The 18,454-nt window shown below is 45.5% G+C and overlaps 1 protein-coding gene across 3 annotated transcripts in view; it reads right to left on the minus strand.

Annotated features, from left to right (window-relative positions):
* Nucleotides 1-18,454, minus strand: part of DDHD1 (DDHD domain containing 1) — a 64,971-nt gene that overhangs the window by 7,530 nt on the left and 38,987 nt on the right. For all 3 annotated transcript variants that reach the window (XM_068194880.1, XM_068194882.1, XM_068194881.1), the window contains 4 exons: nt 16,898-17,004; nt 16,487-16,593; nt 5,324-5,586; nt 3,889-3,964 (listed from right to left, as the gene is read on the minus strand). In XM_068194880.1, the coding sequence (XP_068050981.1) occupies nt 3,889-3,964; nt 5,324-5,586; nt 16,487-16,593; nt 16,898-17,004 (553 nt within the window). The remainder of the gene's footprint in view (nt 1-3,888; nt 3,965-5,323; nt 5,587-16,486; nt 16,594-16,897; nt 17,005-18,454) is intronic.

Below are 18,454 nucleotides of genomic sequence, written 5' to 3' on the forward strand. Positions count from 1 at the left end.
AGAAAAACAAGGAGCAGAAATATAAATTGTTTTCTCTTTCTTCCCTCTGTGCTCCTCTATGGAAAAATCCTGAGAGAGAGAAGGATGTGCCTGCCACACTCAGAGATGTCCACCAGCACTGGAAAGGATGGAGCAAGAAGAGTTTGAAATGAATCTGATTTCTCCTGGAGCTTCCCAAACTTGCCAGACCTCCTCATTCTTATCCTAACCAAGTTCTCCATGATTTTCTTGCTACACACAGCTGGTGTTAAGTGAAGAGAGTGGTGCTTGTCACCAGTGCCACCATGTCCCAGGAGCAGGCACAGCCCACTGGGACATTCTGATGTCACCCAAAGCTGCTGTGACCTCGCTCTCAAGTCCTGCCTGCAACACCAGCTGAGTAAATCTGAGCTGCCATATCTGAGAAGTCACTGAACCTGCATTTTGGGGTCATTACAACCAACCTGAGGTCAGGATTCAACTCTGACCCCCCACTACCAGCCCTCAGGCATTGCTTCCTAAAAGCATCAAATGGAAAACTCAGTGGTAAAAGACACTTCCCTAAGTCAAAATTATCTTCCAACCTTTATTTTCTTACTTGAAAAATGAATTTTACCATTGTCAGATGCTCAGCCAGCAAGAGAAATTGCTGAATTCTTGCTAAATGCACATGGAGGATCCTTGGAATGCCATGTGCCTTCCCTGTATGTCAGCACATGGAATGAGGGCACAGGAATAATGGTCCCTTTCATCTCTTGGATTCCAGTGCTGCACAAAACATTTCTCCTCCTCTGTCTTGGCACTGGTACCACCCCTCTTCCTTCCAAAAGAAGTCCCAACTTGATGGAAAAAGTAAAACTAGACCTTCAGCATGGTTATTCCATGCCCCATGCAGCACAGCACTGCCCTGTCATTAAAACTGTCACTTGGTGCAAAGCTCTTTTCCTTTCCTCAGCCCAAGTTTTACACAGATCTTGTGTTTTGGCAGCTTGGACAAAAAGCTTTTTCATCTCCAAACACAACAGAAAGAGACATTCCCAGTGCAATCCTTTAAACTGAATAAGTAACCTCTAACCCTGTCCATCTGATATTCCTGTGTCAAGCATCTGAAAGGCACAATTATGGTTTTTCTGGGAAAACCCTCAAAAGGTAATTGGTTTCAGTGGTTACATGGTGTGTGGCTTCTGTCCCACTGTTGTCCCATCATTTCTATTGATCAACAGTGCTGGAGTCCCCATCCCTGTAGGGATTTAATGTGGATGTGGCACTTGAGGACATGGTTTAGTGCTGGACAGGTCTTTTCCAACCTTAATTCTATGATTCTTAACCCCAAATCCTTTAAAATGGAGCCATTAGACTGTCAGTGCTGTTGCAAGGTGGCTGAAGATCAGGCTGCTTTATTATAAAACCTAGTGGGAACAGAAGATCAAAATCTTTCTAGAAAATATTTAATAATTTTGGTGCTTCTCCTGCAATCAGGAGTGGGGCATTCTCCTGTAAATGTTCAACAACACAGGAGATGTGTTTATGAAATGACCTTTGAGAGAACTCCTCTCCTGGTTATGATTCATAAACAGAAGACTTAATGAATTTATTTGCATTTTAAGCAGAAGCTGAGCCAAGCACTCATCCATTCAAGTTAGCACTGCAGTATTTTCATTAATTAAGTGAAAAAAAAAAAGCTGAGTGAGTCAACAGAAGTGAGGCAGCAGAGACCTTTTGTGCTGGGCACAAAGGGACATGAGGCACAGGCTGGACCTTCCTCCAGAGAAGTTTCTGCAGCCTTGGCTGAGTGAGAAGTGCTGAGGAACCCTGAAGTCTTTTGGGCCAGGACATTGCAAGGCCAGATTTAAATGGATTTCCATGTCAGCCCTAAGGAGCAACTGAGGTACATGCTGCTCTCCTCTTCCCTACCATGACTGAAATTCATCCTCCAATAAAGAATTTCCTGGTTTCATACACCAGAGGCATGAAGGGGTTGGTGTCACACCATTCCCCAGGTTCTTCAGCCCCTCACCCTTTAACTCCAACTCCTCTTACAAGGTTGGTGGGGAGAAGGCTGTGATTCTAAATCTTAAATTTACAATGGGGTGTTGGCTCTGCTTTTAACTCCCACTGCTCCTGTTGGTCCAGCAGGTAATTCCATTATCCCATCTGAGGAGAAGCAGAGGAAAAGAGACAAAAAATCCCTCCCCTTCAAGTTTCCACTCTGGTGGCTTGGCCAATATTTTATTAGAGTACAACACACCCCATATCTTCATGTTTTGTGGGGGTTTTCCTCCCCGTGGAGTCAGTAATTTAATTTTCTCTAATATTAAGCATGAACCAAGGAAACTGCTGTATTTCTTCTTGCATTTGTCTTGCCAAAAGCAACTTTGTGCTTGCTCAACATCAAGCTCAACTCTCCTTCACGTGGCACCAGTGACTGTCCCATCCTGGGAGCCCTAGGTTTTTTTTTTTTTTAGTCCATAGGAGAGCTGGCATGAAGAGCCAAGGGATGGGTGGTTGGTTTCTGAATAAGGCTGCTCTCTTTCAACAAACCAGTCACCCTCAGTGAGCTGGACTGGTCTGCTGATGAGCAATCCTATTCCAGCCACTCTGCTGAAATCCTCCCCTGCCATCATTTCCATGGAAAGCTTCTCCCTCTGGAGCTCTGCCTCAAGCCATGGGAGTCACCAGTGTGAGGCTCCACAGAAACAAAACATCTCCCTGACAGTAAGGGCAAGAAAAAGGATGAACTGCAGTGGAAATGCTGCACTGAAGATTACAGATCCATCTCATCAGTTTAGGTAGATACATTCATCTTTATCTGAAGTTTCTTCCCCCTTTCTTTCCCCTTCACCATCTAAAAAGCAACTGTCCAAAAACCCCTCGGTTTAAAACCAAATGAGTGAAGAATAATCTTTCCCAGAGCTGGGGGAGGACCAGCCTGACTCCAGCTTCCTTGATGGGGGAGATAATAGCCTGACACATGCTTTCAAGCAGTGATGAAAAGGAGAAGGCTGTGACAACATGAATTATGGCTGGTTTCCTCTTTTTTTATGGCTCAACATTGACCTTGGCTTCCAGGAGCCCTTCTGAACTCATAAGGAAAGAAAAACGGCAAGTTAAGAAACAATAATCCATTTTATTCTCATCTATCATGTCACATTTTTATGGTTTAATACTTCAGGATGGAGTTGAGCAACTAGAAAGTGTTGCACATCCCACCCAGGAGCTGGAAAATGCCTTTTCCCAAAGATAAGGAATTCTAGCAATTTGTACAGCTGATTAGCAAGCAATCTGCTTAGTGAGATTGAAAGTGTGCTAACTGTCAGAGCAGAATAATTTGGAAGGAAAATCCACTCCTGGAGGAAATTCAATCAGATTTGCTCAGAGATGTGACATGTTAGAAGGAGTCCCCAAGGAAGATGGATTATTCAGTGGAGTAGAAGTGAAACTGTTTAAAATAATGTGATTGATGTAATCTGCCAAATGGTTTTTACCTTCCCACAGAATTTTGTGTGTGTGTGTGTATAATAAGTAGGTTAATGTATTAAAGATATTTATAATCTAGATATTCACACATATGTTTACATATAATTTCATATAAACATATATAACAGAATCCCAGAATGGTTTGGGTTGGAAAGGACCCTTTAAAGCTCAGCTCATTCCAACCCCTTGCCATGGGCAGGGACACCTCCCACTAGACCAGACTGCTCAAAATGGATTACAAATAAAGAATTGCAATAAATAACAATAATTTTTACATATATGTACACACACTTCATCCAACATCCAAATTATTCTGCCAAAATCACCTCTAGAGACATGGGAAAAAATGAAAGTAAGCAGAATGACTCGCACTGCAGGTGCATTTTTACAGCAAGCAGAAAAAGTCAATAGAAACCTCTTATACATACATACCTTAAATTTTAAGACAGGTGGTTTTGATATGGTGGATGCCTTTAACTCATGTAACCTCTCTTCTATCTCTCTCAACCTAGAAAATAGAGATCTTTCTGAGATCCAATAAAAAATGCAGCTTTAACCTCTCTGATCCAAACAGGCATTCCTGTGGGGTCCAACAGTTTTGTCTGCTGGGAAGAGAGAGTGAGGGTGTCAGTATTTCCTGTAGCAGCTCAACTGATTAAGAATCAATGTCTGTCAAATCCTGTTTCTCTGGCCACAGAAGGAATCAGTCAACACATGACAATTCCCCTGTTCACCACCCCAAGTATCTGCCCACCCTCCTTCCCCGGGAGCAGCTGATTCACCTCCCGTTTCCGTGGTGATTTTGCAGCCAAATCACCTGCTTTATTTTGTTTTAACCCCCCAAACAACAACAAAGCCACAGGAAATGATCTGGGCATTATGGAGTTCTGTATGGAGGTGGAATTTCTGGAGGATGGTGTCCCACCCTTTCAACTCCCATGAAAAAAGGTTGTTCACTGCTTTTCTAGTTGGCCTGAATTAAAAAGGCAGCTACAATGTAAAGCACACATATGGATGGGTAAAACTGTTCCCAGTCCCAGTGAATTCCAGAGGTTACAGGATGTCAGCAGTCTGTTTTCCATCATTTCACACTGAACTGCTCACTGAAGGGAGAGCCACTCATTCTGTGCAGAAGTGCCAGTGTCAAATGATACTTGGGATTTCTGTGGAAGCACTTCAGAAGATGCCTAAGGAGCTGGAGCACGAGTGTGAAAGTGGCCATTTCTCCCTGATTATATGTTTGTGACATGCCTGAAGGGTCATCTTATCACTGCAACACTTCATTAGGTTTCTAAACTTCCCTTTTCTCAGAAATCCTGCACTGAGTCCAGCCCTGCAGCTGACAGAGACACCCTGCACCCATCCCTAGTGAGACACATCCTGATTCCCACCACAGCAGGGCTGCTGCTGTATTAATGCTTCCCAAGTACCACCAATACTCAGAGTGGTTTCAGGAAGGAACCAAGAGCCTGTGATTCATGATTTGTCATGTCCCACTTGAACGGCTGAAGTTGCTAATTTTAGATTCTCTAATGGGTGTCTCACAGCACCACAGTATCCCCAGCCCTGGAAGTGTCCAAGGCCAGACTGGATCAGACTTGGGATCAACCTGGGATAGTGGAAGGTGTCCCAAGCCCACGGCAGGGGGCTGGAGCTGGATGATCTTGAAGGTCTCTTCCAACCCAAACCGCTCCACGAGCCTGTGTGGATTCAGAGCTCCTAGGGCTCTGTTTAGCATTTATCACCCAGCCCCAGCAGAAGAACACCAGCCACCAAAGATAACAGCCCTGGTGGGTTCTGGAAACACCCAGAGGGTGTTCTCCAGGGCTGTGGTTATCTCCTCTGATCCCTGGGAGTGGGGCATTACCGTTGTTTGGTTAGGTAAAGCTCCTCGAGCAAACGCCGCTCCTCGTAGCTCATCCAACACTCCTCCAGCTCCTCCTCCTCCTTCTGCAGCAGCTGCTCATAGAGCCTAACTGGATTCCAGCCAGTCATGATGTCGTAGGTGATGACACAGCCCAGGGAGTGGGACACGATGGAGACCTTCCCTCCCTTCTCCTCGAACTCCGGGTTCCGGGAGCAGAAGAGGGAGTACAGCCGGTTCAGCTCCTGCTGCAGCCCCTTCACCAGCTGTGTCAAGAGGGTGAGGACAGAGGGTTTAGTAGCCACATCTTGTCGCTCCAGTTGATGTTCAGGAATGTTCCCATCCCACACTGACCCGCTCCTGTTAAATCAGGTGGGGAAGATGAGCTCAACCCCATGGCCAGCAGCAACTGTCTGGCTGATGGCCACTGGCTCCAGAGGCTCATCCCTCCCTCCAGAGCCACCAGCAGCCACCACAAGGACATGAGTGACCCTCAAACTGCTGCACTGCACGGCCCAAGGCATCAAATGAAAATAAACACTTCAACAAATGAAACACTTCAACACTTCAAACACTTCAAGCTCTGCTTGAAGTACTGAACAGAAGCCTCTGAGGGGAGCAACACCTGGTTTTCACTGGCACACCAGTGATTGTTGGCACAGTGGTATTTCCCTTTTTGCTGGATTCTATTCCATTTCCTGCAGCACTGAGCAGAAGAGCATTCATCCTGTATCAAGAGGTTCAGCTCCTTTTTAATTTAAGGAAGATGGAAGGAGGCTGAGCCACACATGACCTGGAATCAACTTGATGCCTTGTGAAGGCTGAGCTAGAGCAGAGGCTGGATGGAGTCACAGAATAAAGCAGGGATTTATTCAAAGGATCTCCTCCATGGATCCACCCTGGGCAGCACCAGAGCCCAGCCAGGCCTGCACCCAAGATGAACCCAAATGGTCCCAAAATGCACGAGCGCTCCCGGGGGCTCTCACTGTGATCAGCTCTGCTCCATGGGCACATTGCAGTTCATTGTCCCATTCCAGCTTTAGCCCATGCAGTCCCATCCTGCTTGTTTTTCTCTCTCCAGCCCACGTTGTTTGTGCTCCTGGGCTGAGGTTTGGATCATTTGTCCTTGGTGCCCAGCTGGAGCAGGAATTGTTTTGTCTCCCTGCTCTGTGCAGAGAGCTCAGCATCCCCTGATATGGAGCCCAGACCCACACACTAAAGCAGCACAGAATGGGAAAAATAGAAAAGCCAAAACCTGAGGCATCACATCTCTGCCATAACTTTGGCATCACCCTACTAAACAGCTCATACCCCCTTCTCCCTTTATCCTTGTGAGCAGCAGGGGACTGGGAAGAGAGAAATCCACTAAAATGGATGTGCTCAGACACTGCAGTGAGAGCCTTGATGGGTTCTGGGAAAATATCCTCAAATTGCTTTTGGGTCTCAGTAAAACAGGCTTGAACTCATGAAGCCTTTCATTCTCCTCCCCACTGCCTGGCTGAAAGGAGAGGCAGCTTCCTGTCCTCCTTCCCTACACCTGCTGGAAATTATTCCCAAGGAATCGGAATGAAACGATGCTGATAAAAAATGAAAAGCCTCATCTCAGGTAAGAGGATGATACAGGAGTAAAAGAAGGCAAAAAAGAGACAAACAGAGCCACAATTTGAACTTTTGATATAAACAATGCTTTAAAAGCCAGTTTTCTGGTTTATAGGTTTCCAGGAGGGATTTTTGGGGAAAAGCAGGAGTGCAACATGGTTCTTAAACATGACAGACTAATCCTGCAGTGCTATAGCAATACATAATAAATAAATAAATAAATAAATATTGGTCCTATGTTCATGGAGTCTCTGAGAAGCTTATCTGCTCCAAACCCTACACTGTAGGATAAAAAGGTACATTATCCCAGAAAGTATTTTAGAGAGAAACACTGGAAACCATGAAATTTGGGAACTGGCCAACAAATGCAAAACAAAACCAAACAAAAAACCAACAAAAAATCCCCAAACAAACCAAAACAAACCAGCTTTGCCTGTGAAACTCAGCATGGAAACTCAGCAATGCTTCCAGGCTGTGGCAGGGAGGAGGACAAACAAGAGAGTGCAAATCATTCCCTTGTTAGCAAGAGGAAATTAAAGCTATGGAACATATAATTTCAGCATGATTTTTCAAGAGCCTGAGTCATTACTGAATATAAATATGAATGGCACCAGAAGTGCCAGTGTTTGATACACATTTTACTGAGTGAGAATCCACACAACAAACCCTCTGCCTGAAGCACTGTGAGATGATTAACAGAGCCTTGCAGCAGCTTGGAGAAAGGAGTATCAGAACACCCATTTTCAAGTATTTTTGACTGTGATGCTGCCTCTTCTTCCATTTGGGTCTGCACAGACTGTGGGCACAAACTTCCACATATGAACAGGCAGAGGTTTCAGCAAGAGCTGGAGCTGAAAATGTCAGTCAGGATGAGCTGTGGCTGGCTGGTATTCTCTCCACTTAAAAAGGTTTTGATTAAAAGCCAGAACAAAATAGCAAGAATCAGTTGAAATCAAAGTGTCTGGGGATTCCTGCCAGGAATGGGTAAATAATCTTCTGGTATCAGGGCATTTCCATTATAAATATCTGATCTTGCAATCTAAGGGCATAAAACAGAATATTTCTTGGCAAATCTTGGTTGGACACTGAGTCCAGCCTGTTTTTAATCCTCCTCCTCCTTAAAAACTTGCTGTTACTGGGAAGTTCAGCACCAACATGGGTATTGTAAATGCAGGTGAAGCCGGTGGGAAGAAATGCTGATGTCTGACTCCAGCTCAGAAGCTGAATGATTTCTCTATTATAACTGTGCTATAACACATTAATATACTGTTTAAAGGAGATACTAAATCTACAAACCTGCTTTTTCTAACTACCATATCTAACTCCTCACAGCTCGTGCCCCTCTCTGAGAGTGCAGCCACAGGTGGGTTGGATTGGCCATCAGCTCAAACAATCCTCACCAGAATACAACCAAGCAATCACCCCAGGGGAACAATTCTCCAAGCACATTCCACGTGGGAAAAACAAGGAGCAGAAATAGAAATTGTTTTCTCTTTCTTCCCTCTGTGCTCCTCTATGGAAAAATCCTGAGAGAGAGAAGAATGTGCCTGCCACATGTGGGCATAACTAAGAAATGGATTTCCAAATAGGTGCACATTTGCAATTTTGCAGACCAGAGTCCGAGCACTGAATTCAACCAAATCATCTGATGGAGATCATTCCTAAACTCCAAACCCCTCAGGTAATTGTGGAGAGGAAGGTCTGCTGTGGGAAAGGTTCCGGATTTCCAGGCACTGGGAATGGTCTGCTTTGCTGCTCTGCCAAAACCAGGAGCCCTCCACCTGCAGTGAGCACTTATGTGTGTTGGTGTCCTGCCAACAGTCCTGTGCCAGTCCTAAGATTAGAAACTGAACCTTTGTGGTGCAGAGTAAGAAGAAAAAAAAAAGGAGAAAAATAAAAGGAACTGAAAAAAAAAAGAATATTCATTTCAACTCCCAGCTTAAAACCTGCTTGGTTAAGCAGTATATGAAGTTAAGGTAATATTTATTGGGGGATGGTGTTTAAGGTCCCTTCCAATCCAAGCCATTCTATGATTTAATCTTGATTTGCTTTCTTAGTCTTAAAAAGTATAAAATATTCCAACTTGTGAAAAAAGTTTGAACAGGGTTTTAGCCCAGTAAATGCAACATGAACTGCTTTCAAATCTTTTGTGGTTACAGCTTGATATGCCCATGTAAAAATACTTCTAAAATCACTAAGTGGGCTTTACATTGCCTAAAAATCAGTGAATTTTTTGGTTGGATTTAAACACGAAAAATATGACTGCCTATCAGATTTTCTCTCCTAAATGGCAGCACTGTAATAAATTTTTTAAGAGCTGATCTTTTTATGCACAGCTTGTCTTTCTACTCCCTCTGAAGGGTCTTAATTAAAGGTTCACTGTTAAATAAAAAAAACCCAAATAACTCTCTCCTCAGCCTCCCAAACCCAGGACACATCCAAGTGGCTGCTCCATGTCTGCACCTCATGGTTGGGTTGGAGGTAATGGGTGCCTCATCCTGAGCTTGCTGACAGCTTCTCCTGCTCCCACTGCAGCTCCATCCCTTCAGAAACCAATCCTAGGAATTCCTGCTGAAATCAGCCCTTTTCCCACTGCTTTCCCTGGTGCTCCTGCCAGCCCCAAACCTCAGCACCTGCTGCTCCATGGGATCTATCATGTGCTTGGGAAGCACCTGAAAACAAGAGAGCAGGAATCACCCAAAACATCCCAGGAATGGTGGGGACAGTGGAATGCAGCATGAGCAGACTCCTCCCTCTTTGCAGCTCCCCTTTTCCATCCTCCCTCCCAGTTCCCAGCTCAGTTTGGGGACAGTGGGAGCTGTTTCTCCATCCCAGCTCTCCAAAGGGCTTTCCTAACAGAAAGCCTGGAGATTCCTTGGCTTCCCTAAGCCAGGGATTGTGGGTTCAGTCCCACCTGGGTCAGCAGAAACTGATGCCTTGGAGAAGGCTGCCCTGGAGCAGAGGCTGGATGGAGTCACAGAATAAAGCAGGGATTTATTCAAAGGATCTCCTCCATGGATCCACCTTGGGCAGCACCAGAGCCCAGCCAGGGCTGCACCCAAGATGAACCCAAATGGTCCCAAAATGCACGAGCGCTCCCGGGGGCTCTCACTGTGATCAGCTCTGCTCCATGGGCACATTGCAGTTCATTGTCCCATTCCAGCTTTAGCCCATGCAGTCCCATCCTGCTTGTTTTTCTCTCTCCAGCCCACGTTGTTTGTGCTCCTGGGCCTGAGGTTTGGATCATTTGTCCTTGGTGCCCAGCTGGAGCAGGAATTGTTTTGTCTCCCTGCTCTGTGCAGAGAGCTCACCATCCCATAATATGGAGCCCAGACCCACACACTAAAGCAGCACAGAATGGGAAAAATAGAAAAGCCAAAACCTGAGGTGTCAGCCCAACCTATTTCACCACCTCCTAAGGCTTCTCCCACAGACTAAACAAGCTCAAATACCTCCCAAAAGAATAAATGAGGCAGCAGTAGATTGAGTTGATGTTTTTCCCTGTCAGCTGCTCTGCTCCATCACCCCCAGCTCCTCCAGAGGGAGCAGGGAAATGCAGCACCTTTACCTGTCTGTTTCTGAGCAGACCAAACACTGTAACAAAGGGAACAATTCCTATTTCTTCCAGAAAAGCTGCATCAAATCCCATCCTCCCAGCTGGCCCTCATTTAGCATCAGCCTGAGGACACTGAAATATTTCAAAGAAAGGGCCTGGAGTGAAAGGACAAGGGGGAATGTCTTCCCACTGATAGAGGGGAATATAGATGGGATATTGGGAAGGAATTCTTGGCTCTGAGGGTGGGGAGGCCCTAGCACAGAGAAGCTGTGGCTGCCCCTGGAATCCCTGGAAGTGTCCAAGGCCAGGCTGGGCTTGGAGCAGCCTGGGATAGTGGAAGGTGTCCTTACCCATGGCAGGGGTTTGGAATGAGATGGGCTTTAAGAATCCTTCAAACCCAAACCATTCTGAGATTATCTCTCTCTATCAGCTGAAGTTTTGCCAATAAATCCTCCTTGCAGGAAACTCAAGCCTGCAGGATCAAGTTGCTCAGAAGGCAGCAGCTCATATTCAGATTAACTGAGGTTAGAAGCTCTCTGCCCTTCAGAAACCAAATTAAAGGCAGAGGAAGGAATGCACATCCATGGGGAGCTGGCTTGAGGGCCATGCAATTCCAGGGGGAAGCCAAAAACCAGAGAGCTGACCAAGGAGCAGGAGGCTGGACTTGATGAGGCCAAAATGCCTTTTGCTATTCCAGTTATGTGCCTGCCTGGCACACTGCTTCCAAGAAATCAAAAAATAACAGCCTACCCCATCCATTCAGGAATCCTGAATTGGCACAGGCCTGGGTTTTGTAAAGATGGGGAGTCTGAGTCAGGTGACACGTCCCTGTCACCTCAGGCTGAAGAACACTGATAAAAAGGGCAGCAGAATTGTGTCTTTTATCACCTCCTGGGTGTTGGGCAAGCCTGAACTGCTGGATCATGATGGGAACAAGAAATTGTGGAAGGAGTGAGACACCCAGAGCTGCTGCCCTTTTGTGCAGAGCATTAACAGCGTCCTGTGCCAGGCTGGAAAAGTCCAAACCTCTGAATTCCAGCAGCAGCATCCCAAACAGCTGCTCACCCTCTGAATTCCAGCACCAGCATCCCAAACAGCTGCTCAACCTCTGAATTCCAGCAGCAGCATCCCAAACAGCTGCTCACCCTCTGAATTCCAGCACCAGCATCCCAAACAGCTTCTCAACCTCTGAATTCCAGCACCAGCATCCCAAACAGCTGCTCAACCTCCTCTGAGGAAAAGCAGCCTTGAAGACACCAGCATAAATAAGCATGGATAGCACGTTCCTGGCAAAGCAGAAGGAAATTGGGATGTGTGTGTGGACAAACATCTCCTGGACCCACACCAAGAAGATCCAGAACTCCATCCCCTGGTCCATTTCAGGGGGAGATTGTTGGGGTTGAAGGGGCTTTTCAGTGCACACCAAAATTAGCAGTGTAGAAAATGACATTTTCCTCTCAAGATCCAAGAAATCAGTTTTTTTTTTTTCCAGGAAAACAAGGAGCAGAAAACCCCTGCAGGCACCTGAGCACAGCAGTAACACAGAGCTTGAGTGCTGCTCCTTTCTCTGTGCTGTCTCCACAGGATCCTCACCCACTAAACAATCTTCCCACGTGAACAGTTTGAAGAAAAATAAAAACAAGAGACAGGTACCTATGGAAAGGGAGCGCAGGACACCTGACCTGTGCAGCCTCTCCAGCCTGAAGAGCAGGACTGTTTCTGCAGGCTTTGTGGGGCAGGAATGTGAAGGAGATCTGAGGAACGGTGAGTTCTGCAAGCAGCTCTTCCCAAATGTCAAGAGAACTTCAGGAGGAAGTGCAAACTCGTTTGAGATGCAGCCAGCAGGCAACAGGAGTGGGAGCCAGCTGGAGGGGGAAGAGGGTCCTTGAAAGCCAAGGGAGGAGCTGCAGCTCAAGGGTGGATTGGGAAGGACTGGGAAAGCAAAGATGAGGAGTTTTTGCTCCACGTGGCCCAGGAGAACGTGCCAGCAGAGCTGGTGAGGCTGCGGACCCCCAAGGAGACAACAGTTGTCACATTCCCTGATGGAATCACTGATGGATGCCAGAGGAGTGTCACAACAACAGATGAGAGGCCAGAATGAGCTGTGGCTGTGGGAACAGATGGGAAGGGCTCTGGCTCAGGGATGACAGAGAAAAAGGATCTGTGGATCTGCCTGAGCCTCTCTCCCAGGACCCCTCTTGCTGTTGAAAAGCTGAGTCTAACCCATTTCTAACAAGTAACTGTGCTTAAGATGAAGTTCAAGTTCAGGCACAGCTACTAAGCAATGACTTTATAAAGCTGAGAATACATTCAAGGGCAATCAAATTAATCAAATCAGCCATTAATTAAACCAGCCAAGCAGCTCCTTCACTATTAAGTTCAACAGGATATGCAAAACCAGCCCTGAAAAGGTCTCAGCTTAAAAATTCCTGCTTCCCATCTTGTTTTCAAACACACCTGAACCTTTATTGCTGAAAGGAGTGCACAAGAGAATGACATTTCCATTGCAAAACAACCCAAGAGGGGTGAAAGCTCTGGTAAAAGTTAACACTTGTCCCAAATTTCAAGAGGTTAGTCCTTAATTCTCCTTTTAAATATATGTATAAGGGCAAACCATGAAGCCATTCCAAGGTCAGGACTCTGAGCAAGCTGTTCTAGTGGAAGATGTCCCTGCCCATGGCAGGGATTGGAAGGAGATTATCCTTAATTTCCCTTCCAGCATAAACTATTCCATGATTCTAAGGCGGACAGTGAAGTTTCTCCACTTTCATAGTGCAATATTTGCACACTAAATCCTTAGAAATCTTGGGATGACGGATGGAAATTACATTTATCCTGCACTAAAGGCATTTTCTGCCAAGACATTTATCGATAATGTACAGAATTACGGTTAGCCTGCAAGTAAGTACAGGGAAGATCAGTAAAAAAAAAGGCACTTAACAGTATAATGAAGGTGACAACTCTGCATTTACTATGCAACAATTAGTCTTTCTAATCTCTGCTGCAACCATTTATTATTAAAGAAATATGAAGCTACAGTGACACAGATGTGAAGAAGTCCCCCACTGAGGACACTAAAACCCAAGATTATGTTACCACAGATGGAGCAGCAAGGTCAGGGGCAGAACGTGAAATGACTGTTCACTTAGAAACAGGCCTGTGTGCATCAGAATATCAATTTATTGCTTTTTCTTACACCTGGGCAATGCTTCAAGAGGGGTTTGATACAGAGGAGGATGGAGCAGAGTTCTCTCCCACAGAAACACCCCAGCTGAATCTGACTGGGATGTTCACGGGGCTGTGCTGAATTATTAATTAATGCCTGCCTGGTATCACATCACATGCCAGGAGTCAGAGGCACCTTTTGGATATTCTCCTGCCACACTGGAGAAGAAACAATACCTGAAATCAGAGAGCGGGTCACCCACCACGCTCTGGGAGGGCTCAAATGAGCAATGCAGGGCCCCAGGGACAGCTCTGTGCTCTCCTGTGACACAGGAGACAGGACAAGGCTCCTTCCCCTGGGAGGAGAGAGGGGCTGCCACTTGCAAACCCCTTCATGAGCTGCTTCAAGAGTGGCCAGGAGCTTTAAAGAAGAGGTTGCGGTACTTCTACGTGGGGAAAATCCTTGAAAGGGGAAAGCAAATTCCTATGCAGGCATTGTGCCCTGGGTGCTCGCAGCCCAAAATGCCAGCAGGGTCCTGGGCTCCCCCCTGGCACTGAGGGGAGCAGGGAGAGAGGATTCTGTCCCTGCCTTGGGCACAGGAGTGAGCTGGTCACTGGAGGTCACCTGGCATGCTCTGCCAGCTCTGGGGCTCCCAGCAGCAGGAGAAGCTGCTGGAGAGAGTCCAGAGGAGATGCTCCAAGGGCTGGAACCGGGCTGGGAGAGCTGGGGGTGCTCACCTGGAGAGGAGAAGGCTCCAGGGAGAGCTCAGAGCCCCTTGCAGGGCCTGAAGGGGCTCCAGGAGAGCTGGATAGGGACTGGGGACAAGGGATGGAGGGACAGGACCCAGGGAATGGCTCCCACTGCCAGAGGGCAGGGATGGATGGGATGTTGGGAATTGGGAATTCCTGGCTGGGAGGGTGGGCAGCCCCTGGCACAGGGTGCCCAGAGCAGCTGTGGCTGCCCCTGGATCCCTGGCAGTGCCCAAGGCCAGGCTGGATGGGGCTTGGAGCAGCCTGGGACGGTGGAAGGTGTCCCTGCCCATGGCAGGGGGAGGAACAAGATGTTTTTTCAGATCCCTTCCAACCCAAAGCAGGCTGGGATTCTGTGGCTGCTCAGAGCCATCAGCTGAATGGCAGCTTCCCTCTTCTCCAGGAACTCACCACATTCCTCTGTTTATTTCCCAGGGGCACAGGAAAGTTTAATGAGCTCCTTTTGAGATCCTTTGGGGATTTCTGGGTGGAAAGCACTGGAAGTGCCCGGATTACACAAACAATTGTTTTGGGTGACAAAGCAGTGAGCAGGGACATGAATTTTGAGCAATGTGTGGATCCTCAAAGACAAGGCTCATTTCTGAGCTGGAAGGAGCAAAGTGGCACGAGAAAAACGCACTGAAGATGGGAAAACCATCCAGAAGAATGCTCCATCTGACACTGTTGTGTTGAACTCTGCAAAGTTAGGTCACAGAAAATAAAATGGGATAAAGGAAGAGTAACTTGAGTGTAGTTTTGCAAACATTTCAAGGAAAACAATTTGATTTGATGAAAGAAACCAACTATTTTGTAATCAGATCTGAGCACGCTCCTTCTATGTCAGTTCTCACACCCAGGGGATGGTGATAAACCTGTAAAACTGCAATTCTACTGAGCAATGAATTAAATTTTCATGCACTGCTGGCCAGCACACCTGAACTTTACTCACTAATCCATTTCCCATAAGATGTCCACAGACATGCCAAGCCTCTAATGTAGTTTAAAAATATCTGTTTTCAAGCTGCCAGAGAAATTTCCATGGCTTGCCACAAAAATTTGTGTTGGCTTCAGGCACACAACAGACAGGGAAACCTGAGAGACAGTGGAGAGCCCTGATCAATGAACTCTGCATTACTGAGCAGGAAGGGAGGTACAGATTTCAGTTTGAAAATTGTGTTGCCAGTCTAAAGGACTTAAACACACCTAATTTGGCATTAAATACCCAGGTAAGACTTAAAAGTCCCACCTTGCCCCTGTCTAACCATGCTCAGGGTATCAAGGCTGCAAAAGGATGAACACTACTCCATACATAACACAGCCAACACAGAAAAAAGCTACAATTCCAACAGAATTAATCCTAAAACAGCCCCACAGGGATTTTCCAGTACGTGTGATACACAAGGGATGCTACTGGGGAGAAGTACTGTCCATGTTTTATGGGCTACTTCATTTATTCAGGTTATTATCATTTGTTCAAGGCTTATCATTATTTACAGGCCTCTGTAATTTATGATCATATTGCTGGCTTTTCTCCTCTGAGTAATGGGGTCACTCAGCACCTACACAGATGGGTCAAGGTAGGATGGGAGCCTCCAGGATATGAACAGTGCCCTAATAAACTGAGTAACTGGGGATCATTTTGGTTTCCCTGCAAGGCAAGTGCACACAAATGCATTCAGACTGGCCTGGGCACGTTTGCTCGTGCTGCCATCCCATCTGTGCTCAGAAACAGCAGAAATGAAGTTACAAATACCCACGGATTTTGTCAGAGGTAAGAAGAACCTCAGCTCTATGGACTCCCATTGCTCTAGACATGCAGAAATTCAGGAGAACATTAAATCCCTTCCCATTGCTCAGCTGTTGATACAGAACCGTTTTAGACATTTCTGCTCTGAATAAATGACATGAATTGTACTTTTTGCTGTCTTCTCCTCTCACTCTTAAAACTCTGATTCCTGTGGGTGACCATGACACACCCACAAAGTGTTAACACCCTTCACGCAGGGAGCTTTCCTGACATTTCCAAATCCAGATTTTTTCCAGCCTCCATGCCCTGCTCTGGTGAATTTCCATAAAGCCCCATTTCCCACACTCACCTCATCCCTGTAAAGAGGGCTGGTGTAGTACATGATGTCCATGGCGCTGCTGTTGAGCATATCCCGTAAACCCCGCACTTTGTCCGGAGTTATGGAGTCCACAGTGTCTGGGGAAAAATAAAAAAAAAAGGGAATTAAATTACATCCAGGAGAATGATAAAATAGAATCATGGCATGGTTTGGGCTGGAAGGGACCTTAAAGATCATTCAGTCCCACCCCCTGCCGCGGCTTCCCAGGTCCCAGGCTGCTCCAAGCCCCAGTGTCCAACCTGGCCTTGGGCACTGCCAGGGATGGAAATGTTCAAAGTTGTGCAAACAAAACCAAAGAAAAGGCACAATCAGAGAACCCAGAGGAGATTGCTGGGGAGAACTCTGCAGCTGCTGGAACAGCAGAAGAACAGAGTCCTGTACCTCCGTCGAGGGTCAGCTTTGATCTCCACTCCACTGGAAGGAATTCCACGTGCGTTGCAAGATTGGAAAAATACTTCTCTTCCACTTTTCTCGCTGTATCTCGCATCCTGCAACAAAGAAATGAGTGTTCTCCTGTGCAGACTACTCTTGGCACAACACATTTCCTGAATTACTGCTTTTCCATCCCTACTAAAACGTGCAATTCCCTCAATTTCAAGCTTTAGTTATGAAATGCTTAAACTCTCATATATCGAAAAAATTCTGTGCATTGCATGCTCAAAAGAGTCTGAATGTATCAGTTTGGGCTTAACATAAGCCACCTAAATTCAATCCAAAGGTGTCTGTTAATCCTGGTGGGTTTGGGGCTGACTGTGAAAGGGAAGGATTAGAAAATTAGAAAAGAATTAGAGAGTCAGAAAATAGAAAATGAAGAATTTCACCCCTGCTTTGAAATCTAGAATCCACTGAAATCAACCATTTGAGCAGTACAGAAGGAAGACAATTCAGTGCTTTTAAACACAAAGAAAACTTAAAATATGGCTTGAAAGAGCAGAATTTTAATTTAATTTTACATACTGAATTGGAAGGCTTGAGAGCTCCAAGGGTGAGAAACAGGATCACTTGTGAGTGTTTCAACTTGCAGGAGCAGATGGAGAGGCTTTTAAAAGACTTTTCATTTTTACAGCATATCTGAACATGAACATTGCTGCACCTCTCTCAAGGGATGAGAAAAACTTAAAATACCTCAACCCCAAAGTATCTCGCTGTTGTTTGGGGGGAAATGGGAACAATGGCAAGTTATGTTATTTAAGAAATATTACTTTATTTGTGTTGTGTGAAAAACCCGTCATTGAAAAAGGAAAAGCAGCAAGAAATCAGACAAAATATTAAATATCCAGGCATTCTATAAATAATGGGAGCCTTTACCTTTGAACAGCTCATCTTTAAAACAATACCCCAAAAGTTAGCATAACCCATAAACACAACTGTAAAAAAAAACTTGTGAAAAACAGGAGAGATTTCCCAGTAACAGATTTCCCCAAGCAGCTGCAATTTGTAAAAATTAAGAACCACAAATGAACTATTTTCTTGTAGAGAAATCTCCATGACATTAACAAGAGGGACTTCTCTCCCTAAGTAAACTAAAGAAAAACTATTCTAGAGGTAGTAAACTGACTAAAATTTTAAGTTTTATTTCTTTACATCATCAGTAAAAAAGAAAAGATTGTAAGAGGAGGAGAAGTATCCTAAAGGTTTTATTCTAATTCTTATTACTCTCTCTTTTAGTTACTATTAATAAATATTTCTTTATACCCTTTTAAAGTTTTAAACCTACTTTACTTGTCTCCTAGCCCTACCTCACAACAGGAAGTAAATGAGTACATTCCAGTAAGCACACTGATAATTAACCAACACTGAACCCACCACATTCATTAGTACATTAACCAAAAAATCTCAAATTAACAAACCAAAACCGCTACAGTCACTGAGCATCCAAAGCAAGGAAGTGTTTTATTTTCCTTTCTTTCCTTCACCTGAATCCTGGCCCCAACAGTA

The sequence above is a fragment of the Anomalospiza imberbis genome, chromosome 6 (assembly GCF_031753505.1).
Source record: "Anomalospiza imberbis isolate Cuckoo-Finch-1a 21T00152 chromosome 6, ASM3175350v1, whole genome shotgun sequence".
Classification (NCBI taxonomy): Eukaryota; Metazoa; Chordata; class Aves; order Passeriformes; family Viduidae; genus Anomalospiza; species Anomalospiza imberbis.